General features: G+C 36.8%; 1 protein-coding gene and 2 long non-coding RNA genes across 5 annotated transcripts; 1 reads left to right on the forward strand and 2 right to left on the reverse strand.

Moving 5' to 3' along the window:
• Positions 1–690: 690 nt before the first annotated feature.
• LOC116404687 lies at positions 691–10,269 on the forward strand. The gene is made up of 2 exons (XR_004217696.1): positions 691–725; positions 9,973–10,269. It is a non-coding gene; the product is annotated as an uncharacterized LOC116404687 (long non-coding RNA).
• A 353-nt stretch (positions 10,270–10,622) lies between these two features.
• Positions 10,623–14,032, reverse strand: LOC116404670 (NAD-dependent malic enzyme 59 kDa isoform, mitochondrial-like). 3 transcript variants are annotated; one of them, XM_031887939.1, is made up of 8 exons: positions 13,834–14,032; positions 13,634–13,694; positions 13,065–13,157; positions 12,185–12,346; positions 12,012–12,095; positions 11,826–11,932; positions 11,515–11,584; positions 10,623–11,150 (listed from the first exon to the last, which is right to left on the reverse strand). In XM_031887939.1, exons 2-8 carry the CDS (start codon positions 13,643–13,645, stop codon positions 10,950–10,952), a joined length of 729 nt encoding a protein of 242 aa, XP_031743799.1. In that variant the 5' UTR covers positions 13,646–13,694; positions 13,834–14,032; the 3' UTR covers positions 10,623–10,949. The 3 variants fall into 3 exon arrangements, with proteins under 3 accessions (XP_031743799.1, XP_031743798.1, XP_031743803.1); XM_031887938.1 differs by lacking the exons at positions 13,634–13,694; positions 13,834–14,032 and having other exon boundaries at positions 12,185–12,324; positions 13,065–13,596; XM_031887943.1 differs by lacking the exons at positions 12,012–12,095; positions 13,634–13,694; positions 13,834–14,032 and having other exon boundaries at positions 12,185–12,324; positions 13,065–13,285.
• Positions 14,033–18,658: 4,626 nt separating this feature from the next.
• Positions 18,659–19,869, reverse strand: LOC116404681. Its single transcript, XR_004217686.1, has 3 exons — positions 19,790–19,869; positions 18,805–18,904; positions 18,659–18,698 (listed from the first exon to the last, which is right to left on the reverse strand). It is a non-coding gene; the product is annotated as an uncharacterized LOC116404681 (long non-coding RNA).
• Positions 19,870–20,386: the final 517 nt, after the last annotated feature.

The following is a 20,386-nucleotide window of genomic DNA, read 5'->3' on the forward strand; positions in this document are numbered from 1 at the left end:
ACAAGGTTGGGTCTCCTTCCTCAACATGATCAGGTCCTTTTTATTGACTCATAATTACACCTCCTTTTCAAAAATATCAAGCTGATGTAAAGGCCAGTGACTGATTGAAGTTAGTGAAATAAACAACCTCACAAATGTCATTTTTACTACTCGAGAAAAAGTATCAGCATAGTTAACGCCATGTTTGTGCGTAGCCTTTCACTACAAGGTGTACTTTTAATTGAGCGACAAAACCATCAGGATTAACTTTAATTGTAACCACCCATTTGCAACTGATATACTTTTTTCGTGCAGGGAGAGAAACTAAATCCCAAGTACAATTATCATCTAAAGTAATCATCTCCTCCACCATTGCAACACACCAACCAAGATGAGAATAGGCTTAATGATACAAACTCTAATGATGCAATGAAAGAACATGCAGAAGACAACTAATGGTTATATGAAACAGAAGAGGAAATAAGATGAGCACACTTAAGTTTACCTTTACGAAGAGCAATAGGAAGATCATCACTCATTTCTGGATCCAATGACGAAGAAGCCTTAGGGGTAGGGCATGGAATTGAAGAAGGTTGTCGTCGATCATAGACTTCAGTGATGGGTTGACAAATAGAAGTAAACACACGTGAAGATGAAGAGGATTAGAAGGAGAGATAACATTGTAGATAAAGAAATCATCCTTTGACTCTTGATACTCCCTCGACTCATATTCGAAGAGAAAGAAGGTGAGGAATAAAAGGAGGAATGTTCAAAGAACACGAGAATAACCAAAAAGATATATTTTAAGGTCTTTGGATCCAACTTTGTATGTTGAGGCCGAACGTCTTGGACAAATCAAGTATAACCAATTATTTTGGGTGGAATGAGAAACAAATGTTGTTTGGGGCATAAGATACAAAAAGGTATCTCACCCTTAAAAATGGAAGAGGGCATGCAATTTGTTAAGAAACGGGCTATGGAAACATCAGCCCAAAAAGAAATTGGAAAATTCATTTGAAACATATTAGGACTAGTGGTTTAAAAAGGATGACGATTCTTTCATTTTGCAAACCCACTGACTTCATGAAATTAATAAATAGAAGTGTGAAAGTAACATAGACATGAATATATAAGCTAGAGCAAAGGCATGACTACTATACCTGACTACCATTACATAGCGCTAAAAGAAATTGTAATTTTCTTTTTCATTCAATATGTAATTTGACGTAATAGTAATAGTAATTCCTCTTTCAAACAACCACTTTTTTTTTTCAACAAAGAGGACAAGGCTTATGATCCCTAAATCGTTAGCAATTAAGATGCAGCAAATAAGGTAGCTAAGATGCAGAAAATAAGAAAACACCCCAAATCACTACAGTGCATAAGAAATCTATCACATAAGCACAAAGATAAATACTGAGAGTATTAGTTGAAACTTAGCAAACACAAACAGGGCAAACTATTATTTAACGTGCTAGTTTAAATATATATCTAAACTAAACTACACAAGTATTTCAAACTGGCAAAACTAAAATTAGGTTTATAGAAACAACGTGTCCTCATCCTTTCTCCTAAGGAATGCTATTCATTATGATTTTATCTTTTGAGTTTTAAAAATATGCTATTTATTATTCATATCTTTTCTCGTGCTATCTAGAAGCTAACCAAACAACATAGAGAAAGTACATTTGTATCACTAATCAATATTTGAAATGATGACGCAGATTAAATAATACAGAATTCAGAAAGTAGAACTTGCCTGCTAGCTGACTTCAGCTGCTCCCTGAGTTCCTTGTGTTGGTGATATATAATTAAATTGCCTTCAACCACCAGCTTAAGCTTTTGGATGAATTGGTGGTTTAATATGGTATCAGAGCAGGTGGTCCAGGGAGGTCCTGTGTTCAAGCCCTGCATTGTCGTTTCCTCCCCAATTAAAATCAATTTCCACTTGTTGGGCCTTTCAGATATTTTCTTGTCGTTTCCTCCCCAATTAAAATCAATTTCCACTTGTTGGGCCTTTCAGATATTTCAAGCCCACAAGTGAGGGGAGTGTTGTGTGATTATAATTAAATTTGCCTTCAACACAGCTTAAGCTTTTGGATGAATTGGTGGTTAATACCTTGAACTTGAGGTTTCTCATGTTCTCAACAGTGAAAACAAAAACTGAGTTTGTAATTTTCACACCCTGCCTGATCGATTCCACCATTGATTTCTTGTGGTCCCTTCTTTTCTTCTTTGTTTCTGATAAAGTAACTGCATTTATCCCACGAACAATTAGATAGAAGACTTAAAACACTAATCTGCATGGGACTAAGTTCATATTTTTCCTCTTTAAAACACTAATCTGCATAGGACTAAGTTCATATTTTCCCTCTTTCTTTTTAAGTTAAAAACCACTTGAGTTTGACAATGATTACTACACCACAAGTCATTTAACTTCTTCAACTGCCTCATACTTTTCACAAGAAACTGCATCATACAAATTACCCATAATAAAGCTATCCAAATTCCGAACCCATCTGATTGGTTTCTGAAATCAGTAACTCTCATGGAAGGAAAAACATTTATTATAAAAATCAACTTTGTTAACTAGTTTCTAAAAACACTCTCAAATATGTCTTCCATAACCTGGTTTAAGTTTTGCAGAAAAATGACTAATGGGCTGGGATACTCATGCATGGAGTGGCAAAAAGAGGCTGAGCTTTGTATTTGAAGTATTATGTTGATGAAGACATGTAAAAGGTCTTATGAACATTTCAATTTAACTCTTTTGTCTCTTGAGTACTGTAGCTTTAGACTGATGATTATTTTCTAGTTTGTCTCTACACGAAAAACCAGTTTGTCCATTTGTACTTTAATTGTCAGCCTTTCAAGCTTGTCAAATACATCAGTTTTTAAGATTTACGTGCACCCCATGTCATTAATCCTTCCTAAGCTGATTTTCCTTCGTAAATATATATTACACTTAACACTTAAACACATATTTCAAAGATTTATTCCAAAACAAAAATGAGAAATGAATGAACTCAAATCAAATGGAGAAATAAGAGTGGAGGTGAAAATAACCAGAAAATTTACATAATGCTATGGAGGAAAAGAAGATAAGTGACTGAAGGAAATGAGGACTCAGGGAAAAGACTCTATTGGAGAAGGAACTAAGTTACATTTTTGAAATTTCAAGAAAGAAACTGATGGATCTGAAATGGGTGTATGTATCTCTGTTAGCAACCAAACTACTGTTTGAACAGAGATTTTATTATACCAAATGCTTATGTAATACTTGGATGAAGAAGTTGAAGATTTCATGAGTAGAGAAAAATATGAAAAATATGAAGGAAACAGAAATGATGTGGGGGGACACTGAAGAAACAGTCCAAAAAAATGCAGTACTATGAACTGCAAGAACAAGCAATCTCTTAAGCTAGAAAAAGAAGAAACATGAAAAACCAAGGATGTAATTATCATATACCTCATCTGTATGACGTAAATGGATGGAGAAGAAGGAAGATGAAGACAAACCTTCAAGTCCAAAACTTTAGACAGCATGATGGAACTGAAAAAGAACAAATCCAAAATAAAGAAAGAAAACTCAAAGAAGCTCCATAAAAAAGGACGCTAAAAATTGCAACCCCACTCCTTCAGAAGGCAATTCAAAAACTTTCCTGGAGCCTACAAAAATCTACCGGTCGAGCAAACATTTCATGAGTAGAGAAAAATAAAAGAAATCAAATTACAAAACGAAGAATCATTGATTAAACTAACTTAAACACCACAATTCATATTTTTTAGGGTTACCCATTGTGCACCCACCAAATCATTCTTAAGAGATTTAAGTTTAACAGTAAAGACCAGAGATGGATCAAACTGTTACACCATTGTTAAAAAGAAGAGAAGGCCCATAGAAAGGAAGCTATTAAGGAAGATATTTCATTGTTGGCAAAGAGCATTGAAAGGCTGGGTGTGCAGGCTGGACAGCAACAGCAGCAACAACGAACTTTCATGAAATATACTTAAGGAATGATTAAGGGAAAGACAACATGGGAAGAAGTTCCAGAAGGTTCGTCCAACAAGAAAGAAACTATGATTGATGTCAGTGATTCATTTGTGATGGGAGGAAAATCGGAAGAAAAATACACCAAGTTGGAAGGAGAAGAATCTGCAGGGATGAAGCAAATTCAAGAAAATTGACATGCCCGTTTTCGCGGGTATTGCCCGGATTCTTGGTTATTTAGAGCAGAACGTTATTTTCAGATACACAAACTTAATGAGTTAGAGAGATGACAGTGACAATCATTAGTTTGATGGTGCAGCCTTGGATTGGTATAGATCTCATGAAGACCGTGAACCGTTTGTTAATTGGGAAGATTTAAAGAGAAGACTTATTATTCGATTTCGATCAGACCGTGAGGGATCAATATTGGGCAGATTTTTAACGATAAAACAAGACACTACAGTGGATAATACAAATTTTTTTTGATAAATTGGTGGCACCTTTGCCTTTTCTGCATAAGACAGTTATAAAGAGACATTTATGAATGGTTTGAAACCTTGGATTAAGACAGAATTGGAATGTTGGGAACCTGTTGGGCTTGCTCAAATGATGAAATTGGCCCAGAAAATTGAGAACCGAGAGGTGATAAGGGTGAATCTGACTTAAAATGTGCAGGGGATGATAAAACCCAGGTTTCTACTTCTTTAAATACTCAATTTCATGTAGTTTCCAATGACAATAAGTCAGAAGGTACTGTTCCAGTAAGGGCTATCACACTTCGAGGGGCTGCAGAAATTAATCGACGGGAAGGACCATCAAGACGACTTTTTGTGATGCTGAGTTTCAAGCCAACGTGAGAAAGGGCTCTGCTTTTGTTGTGAGGAAAAATTTTGTGCAGGCCATAGATGTAAGGTGAAGGATCAGAAGGAACTCAGAGTGTTAGTTGTTCAAGCAAATGGGGAGGAATTGGAAGTAGTGGAAGAGGATGATCGTATAGAGGAACTTGAGGTAAAAGCTATTGAACTTGATATAGAACAAAAAGAACCAGTGATAGAATTGTCATTAACTTCATGGAACACCGGATTAAATGCGATATCAAGTGCTGCTTGATTATCACACCACAATTTTGCTGGTGTGGTGATTTCAAATCCCAACTCAACAATAGTAAAAAAGTTGATATATCCAAATCAATTTGATATATCCAATTCACACAAAAACTGTGCAATTGCTCTATATTTTTTATTATGCACTTGAATGTGACACCACATTTTGTTTCTTACTTTTCAAGACATCAAATTGCCACCAACAAAAACAAAATATCCTGAAGTTGATCTTTTGTCTTCTTTAGATTTTACCAATTAACATCTGAGAAACATTCAATATTAGTATGACTATAATCCTTATATAATAAAACCATGCCGAGAGCAGCCTTCAGATAACACTGAATCATTCCAAAGCAGCTGAATGATCAACTTTAGGGCATGACATACACTGGCTCATAATACTCACTAAATAGGCTATGTCGAGTCGATTCACTGGAAGGTAATTAAGTTTTCCCTCTAACCTCCTATATCTTTGAAGATCTTTCAACAATTCTCCATCTTTTGTGAGCTATAAGTTAGGCATCGTTGGGGTACTACATGGCTTGGCCCTACCTTCCATGTTTCAGTCAACAAGTCCATATTTTCTCTGTGATAATAGTATTGCCTGTGTTTTTACCTCAAATTCCTAGGAGGTATTTCAACATGCTCAAATCTTTTATTTGGAATTGGCAATAGAGAAAAGTCTTCAGGGACTGGACATCTAAAGCATCATCACCAACAACCACAATTGCATCAACATATACTACGATTAGGATCACCCCACTCTCGGATCTTTTAAAAAGATTGAATGATCTAACGTGCTCTTTTGCATTCCAAAACTTTCGATCACCTTAATAAATTTTCCAAACCAAGCCTGTGGACTATGTTTTAGTCCATCCAAAGATTTACAAAGGCGACACGCCTTTCCATTCTTCCCCTGAGCAACAAACCCTAGTGGTTGCTCCATATACACCCTTCTTGAGGATCACCATGAAGAAATGTGTAAGGACCCTAGATAGAAAATAGTGGATTATTAGGAGAAAATGAAAATGGTTGTTAGTAAGGTCATATAGTAAATAGATGGTAAGTTGGTTAGTTCTTTTTGTTATAAATAGTGGGAGAGGGGTTGGAGAGAGGTGTGAAGAATTTTGAGAAAGTTTTCCTTGTAAGGGAACCTTAGGAGAGTCTAACCCTTCAAAAGGCTAGGGTTACTTGTTACTTGTTATTAAGATCTTCTAATATATATTTCATGTTTGGATGTTTTTAAGTATTCTTGAGTTCATCTTTTCTCCTTGAGGTAATCCTTGTTAGGTGGGATCCTAACAAATTGGTATCAGAGCCGTAACATCTTGGGGATGACACGGGCTTGGATGCAAAAACAAATGGAGGAGAGGTTGGAGAAGAATGAGAAGGACATTAGGGAACTTAAAGATGTAACTTTGGAGTTGTCCAAAAGCATCGAAAGGCTGGCAGAGGAATTACGAGAAAACAATGTTAGTTGCCGACGGGAAGAATCTGCTACGTCGGAGGGATCGGTGTTGAAAATGAAAGGAAGATGGAAGAAGACTCGACGCAGTTGAGAGAGGGACTTGGGAGCAAGCACTTAAATGGGCTGCTAATTGCAAACTTGAGGTGGATGAGAGGGGAGAAACTCCATGGACACATGGGAGCATATGCAGAAATGGATTGTGGATTGCAAGGCAAAAAGAATAGAGAGGAGTGCTAAAAACAATACATCAAACGCTTTCTGAAGGGCTGCAAAAGAATAAAGAAAGAGCGGAGAAGAAACTAGAAAAAATTAAAGTTGAAGAAAAACAAAAATGGAACAATGACTTGAAGATGAAGGAATCGAAGAACGACCATGAAAAAGATGAAGGGAAGAGGAAGCCAAATCTAACTGTGTATTCCCATGGCCGACGACTAAGGGTGAGGTGGTCAGAGACAAACACTTGGTGGAAATGGAAACACCGAACAGAGAAGGCGGAAGCATGGGAAAGGAGGCAAACACTATGGATGAGAAGGAAGGCAAAGAAACGATTGAGGAAGCGATCATTGATACTTGGTGGTAGTGAAGAAAACAAAAAGAAGAATCAAACAGTACCTATGTGGAACAAGTCGACCTGGATACGATCTGTGAAAATAGAAGAAACGGCTCATTGGAGTGGCAACATTGAGAGGCTGATCATATATATAGGCCAAGATTTTGTTGAGGTACGTTACTTTCCTTGCCTTTCTTTTGTGGCATGCGAGTTATATCAAAGTAGGGAAGGGATGAGGAAGCTAGGCAATGAAGAAGATGAATAAAGGAATTTCGAAGGTCATCGAGTAAGATAGAATGGGTAACGACAAGGAAGAAAATGGCAATGGAATTAGTACAGGGATCATAGAGAGGCTGCGAATGGAAACATATTGGGTTGTGACAGAAAATCGAGGCGGGGATGAACAGAAACCGCGGCGGAGGAAAGATTCTGAGTCGGTCACCGGTGGCCAAAAAAGAAGAAGATGGATTGTCGAAAAGTCCAGTTACAGGAAGAGGAGATGGAGACAGGGTGCGTTGGAGGTAGTCGACCTAAGGCACAAAGGGAGTTTGTCGGAACGCGGATAGCAACGAGGCTGCAAGTGAGATCGGAAATTGTCGGGAAGAATGCTTTGATATTTGCAGAGGGAGTGAGCAGCTACGGACAAAAAAAATTCAGAAAGGAGGGGAAGATTTCTTGAAGAAAAACGATTCTTCAACCCACGTGAAGCGTCAGACGTTAAGGCGAAAAATTAGAGACAATAGTAGTTATGATTTGTTTAGTGGGCTGAAATTAAATGAAAAGGGCCAGATTTTCTCAAATGGGCTTGGCTTAGGTGGAGAAATTGGGGATCAAATTCCTAATAAATGGCCAGGAAAACAAAGTGGAGGCTAGGAGAAGGATTGGCACATGCAAACCTCAATGGTTAAAGTATATCACGTGGGATGGCAATTAGGGAAAGAATTTAATCAAAAGTGGGCCAAAATGTTGCTTTTTGGGCTGATTGCAAAAGTAAGGGATGAGGCCCATTATACCTCAAAGAAAAATAAATTGACGGCTTTATCTAAGGAAGTGGAAATCCTATTGGAATATGGATGGTGGGCCAAACATGAGATGATAACAAAGAAATACAGCCTTCATAAAGAAAGAAAGGAAATTAATGTGCTTGAATTTGCTAAATTGATTGAGACCCATTTGTTAGTGTGGCTGAAATGTAACTTGAAAATGGATAGGAATTGCCTGAAGCTCATTGGTAATTCTAAGAAAGATGGTGTATGGGCCGTGAATTGATTTGGGGATGGGGTCATAAAGTTAATTGTGGGCTTAGCCCATTAGAGAGGAAGAGCTTCAAATTAAAATGCAAGTGGCATGGAATTAGGCTCAGGGAATGGCAGTTGGTTAATTGGGATCACTTTCCGTGTGAGAAGAATGAAGATTGGGGAAGTTCTTGGAGTCTAAAGGGTTGGATGCATGCAAGTGTAATTATTACAACCAATAGAATTTCAAGGCAAAGCTGAATAAAATTTCTTCCGAGATGGCAGGGGTATGGTAGAGAGTTCAAGGTTTGTAGTTTGTAAGCACACCTTGAGGACAAGGTGTCTTCGAAGGGCGGAGTAATGTAAGGACCCTAGATAGAAAAATAGTGGATTATTAGGAGAAAATGAAAATGGTTGTTAGTAAGGTCATATAGTAAATAGATGGTAAGTTGGTTAGTTCTTTTTGTTATAAATAGTGGAGAGGGGTTGGAGAGAGGTGTGAAGAATTTTGAGAAAGTTTTCCTTGTAAGGGAACCTTAGGAGAGTCTAACCCTCTCAAAAGGCTAGGGTTACTTGTTACTTGTTATAAGATCTAATATATATTTCATGTTTGGATGTTTTTTAAGTATTCTTGAGTTCATCTTTTCTTCTTGAGGTAATCCTTATTAGGTGGGATCCTAACAAAATGCACTTTTAATATCAAGCTGATGTAAAAAAGTTGGAAACAAATATTGAACCTCTCCTCTCCTCTCACCCACCCTCTTCTCTCTTCATTCCGGCCACACCTTCTCACGGTGACGTCGACGGCAACGCCAAACCCGGGGAGTTACAACTCCATCTTTTTCAGAAATGGAAGTCAAAAGTTGAAAAATGGTAGACACTTTCTACTGTATCTAGTTCGAAACCAGACAAGGTTGGGTCTCCTTCCTCAACATGATCAGGTCCTTTTTATTGACTCATAATTACACCTCCTTTTCAAAAATATCAAGCTGATGTAAAGGCCAGTGACTGATTGAAGTTGTGAAATAAACAACCTCACAAATGTCATTTTTACTACTCGAGAAAAAGTATCAGCATAGTTAACGCCATGTTTGTGCGTAGCCTTTCACTACAAGGTGTACTTTTAATTGAGCGACAAAACCATCAGGATTAACTTTAATTGTAACCACCCATTTGCAACTGATATACTTTTTTCGTGCAGGGAGAGAAACTAAATCCCAAGTACAATTATCATCTAAAGTAATCATCTCCTCCACCATTGCAACACACCAACCAAGATGAGAATAGGCTTAATGATACAAACTCTAATGATGCAATGAAAGAACATGCAGAAGACAACTAATGGTTATATGAAACAGAAGAGGAAATAAGATGAGCACACTTAAGTTTACCTTTACGAAGAGCAATAGGAAGATCATCACTCATTTCTGGATCCAATGACGAAGAAGCCTTAGGGGTAGGGCATGGAATTGAAGAAGGTTGTCGTCGATCATAGACTTCAGTGATGGGTTGACAAATAGAAGTAAACACACGTGAAGATGAACCACAAAGAGGATTAGAAGGAGAGATAACATTGTAGATAAAGAAATCATCCTTTGACTCTTGATACTCCCTCGACTCATATCGATATTTCGAAGAGAAAGAAGGTGAGGAATAAAAGGAGGAATGTTCAAAGAACACGAGAATAACCAAAAAGATATATTTTAAGGTCTTTGGATCCAACTTTGTATGTTGAGGCCGAACGTCTTGGACAAATCAAGTATAACCAATTATTTTGGGTGGAATGAGAAACAAATGTTGTTTGGGGCATAAGATACAAAAAGGTATCTCACCCTTAAAAATGGAAGAGGGCATGCAATTTGTTAAGAAACGGGCTATGGAAACATCAGCCCAAAAAGAAATTGGAAAATTCATTTGAAACATTAGGACTAGTGGTTTAAAAAGGATGACGATTCTTTCATTTTGCAAACCCACTGACTTCATGAAATTAATAAATAGAAGTGTGAAAGTAACATAGACATGAATATATAAGCTAGAGCAAAGGCATGACTACTATACCTGACTACCATTACATAGCGCTAAAAGAAATTGTAATTTTCTTTTTCATTCAATATGTAATTTGACGTAATAGTAATAGTAATTCCTCTTTCAAACAACCACTTTTTTTTTTCAACAAAGAGGACAAGGCTTATGATCCCTAAATCGTTAGCAATTAAGATGCAGCAAATAAGGTAGCTAAGATGCAGAAAATAAGAAAACACCCCAAATCACTACAGTGCATAAGAAATCTATCACATAAGCACAAAGATAAATACTGAGAGTATTAGTTGAAACTTAGCAAACACAAACAGGGCAAACTATTATTTAACGTGCTAGTTTAAATATATATCTAAACTAAACTACACAAGTATTTCAAACTGGCAAAACTAAAATTAGGTTTATAGAAACAACGTGTCCTCATCCTTTCTCCTAAGGAATGCTATTCATTATGATTTTATCTTTTGAGTTTTAAAAATATGCTATTTATTATTCATATCTTTTCTCGTGCTATCTAGAAGCTAACCAAACAACATAGAGAAAGTACATTTGTATCACTAATCAATATTTGAAATGATGACGCAGATTAAATAATACAGAATTCAGAAAGTAGAACTTGCCTGCTAGCTGACTTCAGCTGCTCCCTGAGTTCCTTGAACTTGAGGTTTCTCATGTTCTCAACAGTGAAAACAAAAACTGAGTTGTAATTTTCCACACCCTGCCTGATCGATTCCACCATTGATTTCTTGTGGTCCCTTCCTTTTCTTCTTTGTTTTTGATAAAGTAACTGCATTTATCCCACGAACAATTAGATAGAAGACTTAAAACACTAATCTGCATAGGACTAAGTTCATATTTTTCCTCTTTAAAACACTAATCTGCATAGGACTAAGTTCACATTTTCCCTCTTTCTTTTTAAGTTAAAAACCACATGAGTTTGACAATGATTACTACCACCACAAGTCATTTAACTTCTTCAACTGCCTCATACTTTTCACAAGAAACTGCGTCATACAAATTAACCCATAATAAAGCTATCCAAATTCCGAACCCCATCTGATTGGTTTCTGAAATCAGTAACTCTCATGGAAGGAAAAACTTGGACAGACTGATGCAGAAATTGAGAATGAAAGTTAGAAAAAGATTCTTGCACTAGAATCGTTGTTCCCTGCCATTCTCGAAACAGCCTGAATAGTCATGTTAAGAACACCGAGCCCTGCACTAAAGTTGAAAGAGGGGAAAAAACAGCATGTTGAAACAAATGAAGGTTAAACCAAAAGGATTGAACTATAGTTTCCAAAGTTTTCATCTCTTATATTCACGTAATAGTAATAGTAATAGTAATAATTCCTCTTTCAAACAACCACTTTTGTTTCAACAAAGAGGACAAGGCTTATGATCCCTAAATCGTTAGCAGTATTGCTATTTGGAGAAAATGTTAAAGTTAAACAGCTGACAATACCTTCCAGCCCCTACCACTACTATCTTTTGGTTAACAAAATCACTCAATGGCCGCCCTTGAGCTCTCACAGTTCCCAATAGTCCAACGAGAGCAACACCAGCAGTTCCCTTTATGAAATGAAATAAACGAAAACGAATGTCCTTTTAAGTAATTATCAACTGCATTAATACATCATCAACTACTCACTTGTATGTCATCGTTGAACATGCAGAACCTCTTACGATAACGTTGTAATGTTTCAAAAGGCCATTTCATTTGAAAATCCTCAAACTGGCATCATTCAAAATCAAATTACGAGATTACGATACTGATTACTGGCAGTGAACACAGTTAAAAATTTGATATCTTAACCAATAAACCTGAACAATAGCTTTAGGCCAACATGTATGCACGGCTTCCATAAAATCATCAACAATTGATAGATACTCTTCTCCCTCCAATCTAGGTATTCCTATTCCCTGAACTCCAAGGTCACCGAGGCCAAGAATACGACTTCCATCTGTCAAGACAATCATGTCAACCTGTAGTTGGAAGAAGAAAATACAATGAACTTCAAATATGGTGTTGCTGGAAATTAAAAGAGATTTTCATTTTTATTTTGCTCAAAATCAATGCTCTTGAGCTTTTAATGTCCCGAGGAATGTGAAAGTTTCCCAATATATCGTGTATGGAAGTTTAAACTTTTCAAAGAAAACAAGGGTGATCAACATACAAAAGCCTCCTGTGGATAGAAAATTAATCAAACAAAAATTCGATTGTTCTGTAGCAGTTTGACTTTGTTGTTAAGGAAATTAAGAGTGATAAGAAGGCGAGGGAGTGACTTTGAGTGGTGGCCATTCGACAGCCAAGCAACTACACTCAAAGTTGAAGGTCGAATAGGCAGCAGGAAGAAACGAAGAAGAAGAAGAAGAAAAGTTTTCGATCTATCAAACATGATCATCATACAATAGACGAAAGTCATTTAAATTATCCAAATATCTTTTGAAGTAATTTTAACATTTTCAAAATAACTCTTAATCATGCTCTAAATATGGAATGAATTGTCTATCCAACTACAAATACAAAAGTTTTTCTAAATCACTCTAACTAATTATACAAATTCCACAACACATAGATCACATGCTTCCCAAGAACCCATAAAATTGTTCAATGCGGCATTTCATCAAACAGTTGGTGGATGGAGACAACAAAAACAAGTGTTTAACAAAATTATCTTAGAAACAAACACATTAATATTACCTGAAGATGGAACTCCAATTGAACAGCCTTGAAAAAGTGATGGAGAAACAAACAGAACATAAAGATTGTGGGACTCCTCAACTCCAATAAATCCTGCAATGGAAAAATGGGTTAGAAGGTGGAAAAGCATAGTAGAGGATTATGATAATGAAAATGGGTAGTAATGTTTTTCAGTAGCTATCTTTTTCTTCTCTTTTTTTTTTCATGTTGTTGATGGTTGTTCTTGATTGTCTTTATTTTATTTTTTTTTCCTTTTTTGCATTTGGGAAAAAACAGTTTGTTGACTAAGAGGTGATGATGCTGGTGAGGGAATTTATTAAAGTAATGAATACTTTTTGGAGGACTTAAACAAGTAAAAGGACGAAATGAAGCAAGCTCAAGCAACAAATTTTCTGTTAAGTAAGCATAAATATTAACTAGAGGCTTAAATAAAATATTTCACCACCACCACCACAACAACAAAAAGCCCAGATATATCGTCATTGACAACAGAAACAGAGCAATATAAGCAAAATACATTACAAGGAAAATATGGAGATAAAAGACATGAAGGTTTCCCTTTCACTTACAAAGAGGATCATTAAGTAACTTCTCGTTGTTAGAACCAATATCTAGCATTACTCGAAGAATCTGTCAATTAAACAAGAGTAAACTTAATGAAAAAGTGTGGTTAAGAAAAGTTGCTAAAAAATGTCACCATTAAATGATATTAGTATTCTTAGATAATCTACAAATTTCATGAAGAAAAGACTGCAGACTTGAGAGTTACCCCCACTATCAGGAATACTTGCTGAAACGGGAAAAAGATATCGGCAAATTCTAAATACGGCACACTAAAACTCTCACTCTCCTGGTTCTTGCTTAAAATCACATGTACATGTCAATGCTGATAGTGCCTCTTCCACTGAAACAAACAAAATTTCAGTACCAATTAAGATGCAAAAAAATAAGGTATTTAAGATGCAGAAAATAAGAACAGAAAATAAGGAAACACCCCACATCACTACAGTGCATAACAAATCTATCACATAAGCACAAAGATAAATACTGAGAGTATTAGTTGAAACTTAGCAAACACAAAAAGGACATAAGCTTATTCTCAAATTTCAGTACATATACTCATCAAAATTCAGAATCTCACGTCACAAACCCGAGCTTAGTGCTCAAGGGTTGACAGTCATGCCTTTTATGCAAGATCTAAGAAGCTATGATGCTCATTATTGTAATGAAAAACTTTTGAAAAATTTTGAAATTTGGACAAAATTTGAAATCCCCCAAGGTTAGACTAAACAAGTGAGCTATTATCCACCCTTCACTTAAAACATTGCTTGGAAGTAGCCCAACATGAGAAGATAAAACAATCTGAATGGGATTTTTCTGATGTATAATGCATATGTTGTTTGTTTTTTTTAGCTCTTAATTGTCTCGTTTTTTTACGTTTTACATTTGCAACTATCTCTTTTGTTTCTTTGGTACGCACACAAGAACCGGTGGGTAACCTTTCTATGGTTCTAGACTTAGTTTCTAAGTTTGACTGCTCCCTTCGGAGTGACAACAAGCCTCGTTTTCCCCCTAGTGTGGAACGGGGAGGATTCCTCCTCTTTTCAAAGCCCTCATCAAACTCGATGCTATGTCTAGAACGCTAAGAGTAGGTGGTCTGGTTTTGGTTAGGCCATAAGTGAAGTTTCCCCTCATTTTTTATGGGATTTTTCTGATGTATATTGCATATGTTGTTTTTTTTTTTAGCTCTTAATTGTGTCACTGTTTTACGTTTTACATTTGCAACTATCTCTTTTGTTTCTTTGGTACGCACACAAGAACCGGTGGGGTAACCTTTCTATGGTTCTAGACTTAGTTTCTAAGTTTGACTGCTCCCTTCGGAGTGACAACAAGCCTCGTTTTCCCCCTACTATGGAACGGGGAGGATTCCTCCTCTTTTCAAAGCCCTCGTCAAACTCAATGCTAAGTTTGACTGCTCCCTTCGGAGTGACAACAAGCCTCGTTTTCCCCCTAGTGTGGAACGGGGAGGATTCCTCCTCTTTTCAAAGCCCTCATCAAACTCGATGCTATGTCTAGAACGCTAAGAGTAGGTGGTCTGGTTTTGGTTAGGCCATAAGTGAAGTTTCCCCTCATTTTTTATGGGATTTTTCTGATGTATATTGCATATGTTGTTTGTTTTTTTTAGCTCTTAATTGTCTCGCTGTTTTACGTTTTACATTTGCAACTATCTCTTTTGTTTCTTTGGTACGCACACAAGAACCGGTGGGGTAACCTTTCTATGGTTCTAGACTTAGTTTCTAAGTTTGACTGCTCCCTTCGGAGTGACAACAAGCCTCGTTTTCCCCCTACTATGGAACGGGGAGGATTCCTCCTCTTTTCAAAGCCCTCGTCAAACTCAATGCTAAGTTTGACTGCTCCCTTCGGAGTGACAACAAGCCTCGTTTTCCCCCTAGTGTGGAACGGGGAGGATTCCTCCTCTTTTCAAAGCCCTCATCAAACTCGATGCTATGTCTAGAACGCTAAGAGTAGGTGGTCTGTTTTTGGTTAGGCCATAAGTGAAGTTTCCCTCATTTTTTATGGGATTTTTCTGATGTATATTGCATATGTTGTTTTTTTTTTTAGCTCTTAATTGTCACTGTTTTACGTTTTACATTTGCAACTATCTCTTTTGTTTCTTTGGTACGCACACAAGAACCGGTGGGGTAACCTTTCTATGGTTCTAGACTTAGTTTCTAAGTTTGACTGCTCCCTTCGGAGTGACAACAAGCCTCGTTTTCCCCCTACTATGGAACGGGGAGGATTCCTCCTCTTTTCAAAGCCCTCGTCAAACTCAATGCTAAGTTTGACTGCTCCCTTCGGAGTGACAACAAGCCTCGTTTTCCCCCTAGTGTGGAACGGGGAGGATTCCTCCTCTTTTCAAAGCCCTCATCAAACTCGATGCTATGTCTAGAACGCTAAGAGTATGTGGTCTGGTTTTGGTTAGGCCATAAGTGAAGTTTCCCTCATTTTTTATGGGATTTTTCTGATGTATATTGCATATGTTGTTTGTTTTTTTTAGCTCTTAATTGTCTCGTTGTTTTACGTTTTACATTTGCAACTATCTCTTTTGTTTCTTTGGTACGCACACAATAACCGGTGGGGTAACCTTTCTATGGTTCTAGACTTAGTCGGAGTGACAACAAGCCTCGTTTTCCCCCTACTATGGAACGGGGAGGATTCCTCCTCTTTTCAAAGCCCTCGTCAAACTCAATGCTAAGTTTGACTGCTCCCTTCGGAGTGACAACAAGCCTCGTTTTCCCCCTAGTGTTGAACGGGGAGGATTCCCCCTCTTTTCAAAGCCCTCATCAAAATCGATGCTATGTCTGAGAACGCTAAGAGTAGGTGGTCTGGTTTTGGTTAGGCCATAAGTGAAGTTTCCCTCATTTTTTTATGGGATTTTTCTAATGTATAATGCATAGGTGTTTTTTTTTTTTAGCTCTTAATTGTCTCGCTGTTTTACGTTTTACATTTGCAACTATCTCTTTTGTTTCTTTGGTACGCACACAAGAACCGGTGGGGTAACCTTTCTATGGTTCTAGACTTAGTTTCTAAGTTTGACTGCTCCTTCGGAGTGACAACAAGCCTCGTTTTCCCCCTACTATGGAACGGGGAGGATTCCTCCTCTTTTCAAAGCCCTCGTCAAACTCGATGCTATGTCTAGAACGCTAAGAGTAGGTGGTTTGGTTTTGGTTAGGCCATAAGTGAAGTTTCCCCTCATTTTTTATGGGATGTTTCTGATGTATATTGCATATGTTGTTTGTTTTTTTTAGCTCTTAATTGTTTCACTGTTTACGTTTGCAAGTCTCTCTATTCTTTCTTTGATATGCAATGTGGTAACTAGGTCTTGCTAGAACCGGTGGGCTAACCTTTCTATGGTTCTACACTTAGTTTCTAAGTTTGACTACTCCCTTCGAAGTGGCAACAAGTTTTTGTTAATGTCCACCCTTTTCTAAAGGGATTTAGTTCATTGTGGCTACACAAACAGCTCCTAACTCATGTTTTTTATTAAAACCATCTCAATTTCTAAAGAGTTCCTCCCTATCCTTTTTTAACTCTATCTAGGCTAGGTTTGGACTAAGCGCATCATAGGTAAGTCACGGCAAAGCAACAAAGGAAGACAAAGCTAGAAAAGTATCCATGCACTTATTTATTATATACATGCAATCAAGCATTCACAACACACATACCATTTTATCAATCAAGCATTCACATCTCAACAAGATATCGCTAACATCTCAATAAGATACCGCTAAAAAGGGATGTAAACCAAAAAAGATGGCAGCTTATTCTCAAATTTCAGCACATATAATCATCAACATTCAGAATTTTACATCACAAACCAAAGCTCAGTGGTCAAGGGTTGCCGGTCATGCTTTTTATGCAAGATCTAAGTAAGCTAATAAGGTATAATGCTCCTTATTGTAAGAAATTTTTTTTAGAAATTTGAAATTTGGGCAAAACATTTGAACCCCAAGTTTAGACTAAACATGTAAGCTATTGCCCACCCCCACTTAAAAAATTGCAAGCTTTTGAAAATCAAAGTAAAGGGAGAAGAATAAGGGGGAACTTTGGACTCCCCTAGAAGGATCGACATCCTTGACTTTGGTTTGAAGCTTGCATGGATAAACCTCTTCATTTCTTTTTCATTGATTAATCATCCTTGTTCCTGAAAATCAAAGAAATTCTCTCAATTTCATTTATTACTAAATTAGGATAATTATAGTAACTGTATTTTTAACTCTTTTGGTAGTTTATGTCTTGAGTGTGTTTTCAATGGTATTTCTATATAAAGTACAAAGTTTAGGGGTATTCTGTATAATGGAACCTCTTTAACAAAAAAATAAATAAATTCAAACCCATGAAGTCTAACTAACCGAACACAATTAGATTTCTAGTAGCAGTAATTTACCACAGAAACAGAAATCAAAGGTTAGAAAATAATTTAATGGCATTTCTATTAAATTTATCACATGATCTTTCTTCTTTTTTTTCTTTCCTTTTTTGATAAAACTCTAACCATGTAGTTAAGCTTCTACTTGTAGCAGTTAATTAAAATAGAGACAGAAACTATAGATTAACAAACAATTGGAAGGCCTCTCGATCAATTTAATACACAATAAGTTCATAATTGTGTGTTTTTTGGAAGTATGAAAACGAAAAATCGCTATTTTCGCTAAAGGAGAAACCTCTTCATTCCTTTTTTCGTTGATTATTCATCCTTGTTCTTCAAACTCAAGCCTTAAAATTGAGGAAGTAGAGGAAATTCCCTTCAATTTACTTTAAAGGAAGGATCATGTTTCTCCTACAAAGGGTGTCTTTCTAATTTTCATAACTTTATGACTTAATACGGTAGTGTTGTATAATGCAAATCCATATAGAAGAAACACCATTTATAGCACAGCCAAGGAAAATGAAGATTCAATATAATGTACTGCAATAAAATTAAAATACTAAAGAATGTGCTAGGATGTTAGCGTAAGCAAAAAGTAAAATCAATGCAAAAGAAGGGAAAAATTGAAGGCATCAACAAAAAATGTAACCTTTAAGTTGCTATTTCTTATCTTGTTCCCGCAGAAGATCATCCTTGGCCCAAGCCTGTGAAGAAATTATAGAATAAAAGGGTTAGTGAAGAAAAAAGCAGATCATTAAAAACATTCTTATGTAAGCACATCAAGCATGAGGGGGGAAAAAAAAAACACACTGCGTCGTTGTCTAATTTAATTGATTGCAATTCCCTATCTTTATCTTCTATTTCCCTTTCCAGTTTGCGAATAGCCTGGTCTCTTTCACATAGCCTGTTCCTGTACAGCCACAAAATATCTCATTGAAGTATTAAAGTAGTCCGCATCTAAATAGTGATTTGCCTAACTCTTCAAAAAAATATTAAGATTTGAGTTTTGGCAATATGAACTAGGATCTCCTTTACAACTGTGCTCTAAAGATATTGAAGACAATTTATAGAATAAATCAATCTTATTAATGATAATAATAGAACCAGTAATGAGATTTAAAGCATATTTCTTTGCACCTCCTTCTTTATCTTCATTTAACTCAGTTATTGTTACTTTGGACGTACTCATTGTTTCTTTCCCATGAAATGTAATGTCTTGTTTTCAAATGTGTAGGATTCTTTTTCGTATTTCATTAAACTGTATATTCTGTTCTCAGGCCACATCGTCTTGAACAGACCGTGGCATTTGTGCAGTGGCTGGAAAAGGCTACAATAGAGGGAGAGTGAGAATTTTATGTAAAATCATTGAAGTGTAGAACTCTTAATAAATATTGCTATTTGAATTCTTAAGTATCTAATTCTTTTTGTTTTCTTTTTGTTATAGATATATACTGATGGCATAACCATATCATATATTTTTTAATCGCGCTTCCTAATTTATCTGATGGAGGTTATCCACAGCTGCCTTTCCATATTTCTACATCAAACCAGATCAAAATCATAAAATTCTGAGAAAGTTTTTTCCTAAGGAATATGGCCCATAAATAATATCGATCCAATTGGCAACTCCCCTCATCAAAATCGATGCTATGTCTAGAACGCTAAGAGTAGGTGGTCTGGTTTTGGTTAGGCCAAAAGTGAAGTTCCCCCTCATTTTTTTTATGACAATCTTTAATTATCGAAATTCAAATAAAGAATAGGTTTGCTTTCAAGTAATCCTCTGATCAGGTTTTACCTCATTAAAGAATTCATCTGCATCTGCCCACTGTCCGCTAACTTCATCGACACATAACCTTTTGTATTATATTATCCCTTCATCTCCGTCCTTGGATGGCGGCAGCAAGCGCACTACCACCTGAAAATCACAGAGACAGTTCACACTAGGCAAAATTCCAAACTTGAATCTTAAACTAAAACTGTCACTACACCACCGAAATTAAGACAAATAATCCAAAACCCCCATAATCATACACAACACGTAAAATACCTTCATACCCGAATCAGACAATCCAGAGATGGAATTCTCAGGAACGGTCTTCATACCTTCCGCTTAAGTGGGTAGAAGAGGGAGACCTAGGTGGAAGCGGGCTCTTCAACTTAGCCGGCGAGGGTTTGGAATCAAGAACCATGGAGTCGGGATCTGACGGTGATGGTGGAACAAAAGGACTTTGGAAGACGAATTGGGTTTTCGAGGGTCTGCCGCTCTTGATTCTGGCGCCGTTAGGGCTAGGAGAAGATGATGGTGTGGATCGGCAAGATGGGTTACTCACAGAGAGCGAAAGAGAAGGGAGAGGGAGAGGAAGTAGAGAGAGTTACCGTTGAAGAAGGATGG

The sequence above is a fragment of the Cucumis sativus genome, chromosome 1 (assembly GCF_000004075.3).
Source record: "Cucumis sativus cultivar 9930 chromosome 1, Cucumber_9930_V3, whole genome shotgun sequence".
NCBI classification, from domain to species: Eukaryota; Viridiplantae; Streptophyta; class Magnoliopsida; order Cucurbitales; family Cucurbitaceae; genus Cucumis; species Cucumis sativus.